Source organism: Octopus bimaculoides, chromosome 27, assembly GCF_001194135.2.
Source record: "Octopus bimaculoides isolate UCB-OBI-ISO-001 chromosome 27, ASM119413v2, whole genome shotgun sequence".
NCBI classification, from domain to species: Eukaryota; Metazoa; Mollusca; class Cephalopoda; order Octopoda; family Octopodidae; genus Octopus; species Octopus bimaculoides.
This window is the reverse complement of record NC_069007.1, coordinates 17,074,717-17,077,676: the sequence shown is the minus strand read 5'-3', so window position 1 is coordinate 17,077,676 and position 2,960 is coordinate 17,074,717. Positions and strand designations below refer to the sequence as shown.

Sequence of the window (2,960 nt, the reverse complement as noted above, 5' to 3'; positions counted from 1 at the left end):
GACCTCGCTTGAATGTTTTTTTACGTGCGACCAGCACAGAAGCCAGTCAGCTGCTCTGGGAGCGATCACGCTCAGATGGTGCTCTTAGCGCTCCACTGGTACAGGTGCCAGTCATCGAATTTGCAAATTTGATTTGATATATACAGAATTTTGTCAGTGAACCGGTTGCAGTCTCAAAGCGACGAAAATATTTTGACAAATTAAATTTAAATGTTGAAGTGAATCTAACGGTCTTTGTGTGTTATTTTAAATGGCTTATAAACACCTTCCACGCTGCAATTGTTTTCGTTCCAGCACACGATCTCAGATCACGTCACTTGCTATGCAAGTACATATATATATATATATATATATGGTCCCTCTGCAAGAACCTGCTCTATCCCAACTCCTTCTTCTTAGTAAATCCCACCTCCCCTGGATCTGGCGACATCAATAGTGCAGGTGTCATAAAAAAGAAGAAGTACCTGGTCCACACTGTAAAGTGTGGCATTGGGAAGGGCATCAAGCCGTAGAAACCATGTCAAAGCAGTCATTGAAGCATGACGTAATCCTTGGAGACATTTGATCCTGTCAAACTGTTCAACCCATGCCAGCATGGAACATGTACATTAAATGATGATGATGATGTATCTTAAAAACTGGCAAGACTATTCTTTGCTGAGTGGTCAAAGACTACTGTAACATAATCTAGTGTTGTCTCTATATTTACCAACGATCATACTTAATTCTACACAGGTTGTCTCCCTTGGTTTTTATCTTCAACACCGACCCGATTGTAATTAAGTAGAACTCTCAATATTAAACACGTATACTCTAACTTTAATCAAATTAGTCTAAAACTTGCTTTTGAGTGTCTTGGTATTCCATGGGACCAGAAACATGAATTTGTGTCTTTTACCTGTTACTTGTTTCAGTCATTAGACAGCAGCCATGCAGAATTTTAATTGCATCAATGGACCCCAGGATCTTTTTTCTTTAAGCCTAGTACTTATTCTATCGATTTTTTTGGCCAAATCTATAAGTTACAGGGATGTAGACACATCAACACAAAGACACACACACACACACATATATATAATATATTGAGATATAGAAAATAGACTCCATCAACTGCCAAGGGGTAAGCTAGAGGTAGTAGACAGCTTCCATTATCTAGGTGACCGAGTTAGTAGCGGAGATGGATACTCTGAGAGTATAGCTGTGAGAATAAGAATAGGCTGGGCAAAGTTCAGAGAGGCCCTAACCACTCTTAGCAACAAAGGGCCTCTCCCTCAGAGTGAAAGGCAGATTGTATGATGCCTGTGTGTTAACAGCCATGCTACATGGCAGTGAAACATGGGCTGTGATAGCCAAGGACATGCGTAGGCTTGAAAGAAATGAAGCCAGTATGCTTTGCTGGATGTGCAAAGTCAGTGTGCATGAATGACAGAGTATAAGTGTCTTTAGAGAAAAGTTGGGCATAAGAGGCATCAGACGTGGTGTGCAAGAGAGAACTGCACTGGTATGGTCATGTGATGCATATGGACGAGGACAGCTGTGTAAAGAAGTGCTGATCCCTAACTGTGGAGGGAACCTGTGATAGAGGTAGACCCAAGAAGACATGGAATGAGATGGTGAAGCATGATCTTTGAACTTTGGGCCTCACAGAGGCAATGACTAATGACTGAGAGCTTTGGTGATATGCTGTGCTTGAGAAGACCCATCAAGCCAAGTGAGATCGTAGTCATGACACCCATGCCAGTGGCACGTAAAAAGCACCTTTTAAGCGTTAGGCCTCGTGGAGGCAATGACAAATGACCGAGACCTTTGGCAATATGCTGTGATTGAGAAGGTAGACCTATCAAGCCAAGTGAAATTGTAGTCATAGCAGATGCTGGGATCTTGCGACTGGTACCTGTGCCAGTGGCACACAAAAGCACCCATTACACTCTCGGAGCGGTTGGCATTAGGAAGGGCATCCAGCTGTAGAAACCATGCCAAATCAGACTGGAGTTTGGTGCAGCCCCTCACCTTACCAGCCCTGGCCAAACTGTCCAACCCATGCCAGCATGCATGGACAATGGACGTTAAATGATGATGATGATGATGATAAATATACTGTTGTTTTATTATTTTAATTTGTGTCCATTAGATTTCAAAATGACTTTTTTATATTTGCTTCTGTTTTTCAATCAGGTAATGGGGATGTTCTTTCATTCGAAGATGCCAATTCCTTTTTAAGCAACACATACGCTAAAGGGGTTATGATTGCAAGGTAAGATACTATTCTTATTGATTATTTTCATCTTTCTTGAAGAATGTTTTTTGAAATTCTGTATCTCCTGCATCCCCTTCATTCTTCTGTTTCACCAGCAGATGTGTTTGAAACCATGGTATAAAATGTCTATCACTGGCCATTCTTAGATAGAACCATGTGGAAGTCTTCACTTTGTAACCACATGATTTCAGGTTCAGTCCCACTGCATGGCACCTTGGGCAAGTGTCTTCTATTATAAACCCATGCCAATCAATACCTTGTGAGTGAATTTGGTAGGTGGAAATATATATATGTGCGTGCGTACATCTATATATATATATATACACTCTCACACACATGGATGTATGTATGTGTGTTACTGTCTCCTTTCTTGACATATGATAGTTGTAAACAAGTGTCACTCATACATGTGGTATTCTTCATTTCCAATCTTCCGTAAAAACATGTCTGGTCTTAAGAAAATACAACCCTTGCTTGGAAACAGGGAGCTGTAAAAAAATCCACCTCAATAAATTCCATCTGATCCATGCAAGCATGGAAAAGTGAACACTAAAATGATGATGATATGTATATACATTTGTGTGTCTTTGTGTTCGTTCCCTGCCACTATTGCTTGACAACCGGGATTGGTTTATTTATGTCCACATAACTTAATAGTTACAGCAAAAGAGACCAATAGAATAAGTAACTGACATTAAAAAAT

General features: G+C 40.5%; 1 protein-coding gene across 1 annotated transcript in view; it reads left to right on the top strand.

Moving 5' to 3' along the window:
* The window catches only part of LOC106882047 (tRNA-dihydrouridine(47) synthase [NAD(P)(+)]-like), a 14,379-nt gene that overhangs the window by 8,479 nt on the left and 2,940 nt on the right, over nt 1-2,960 (top strand). Inside the window, exons 7-8 of the mRNA XM_052977145.1 lie at nt 736-775; nt 2,139-2,254. Coding sequence (XP_052833105.1) covers nt 736-775; nt 2,139-2,254 — 156 coding nt within the window. The remainder of the gene's footprint in view (nt 1-735; nt 776-2,138; nt 2,255-2,960) is intronic.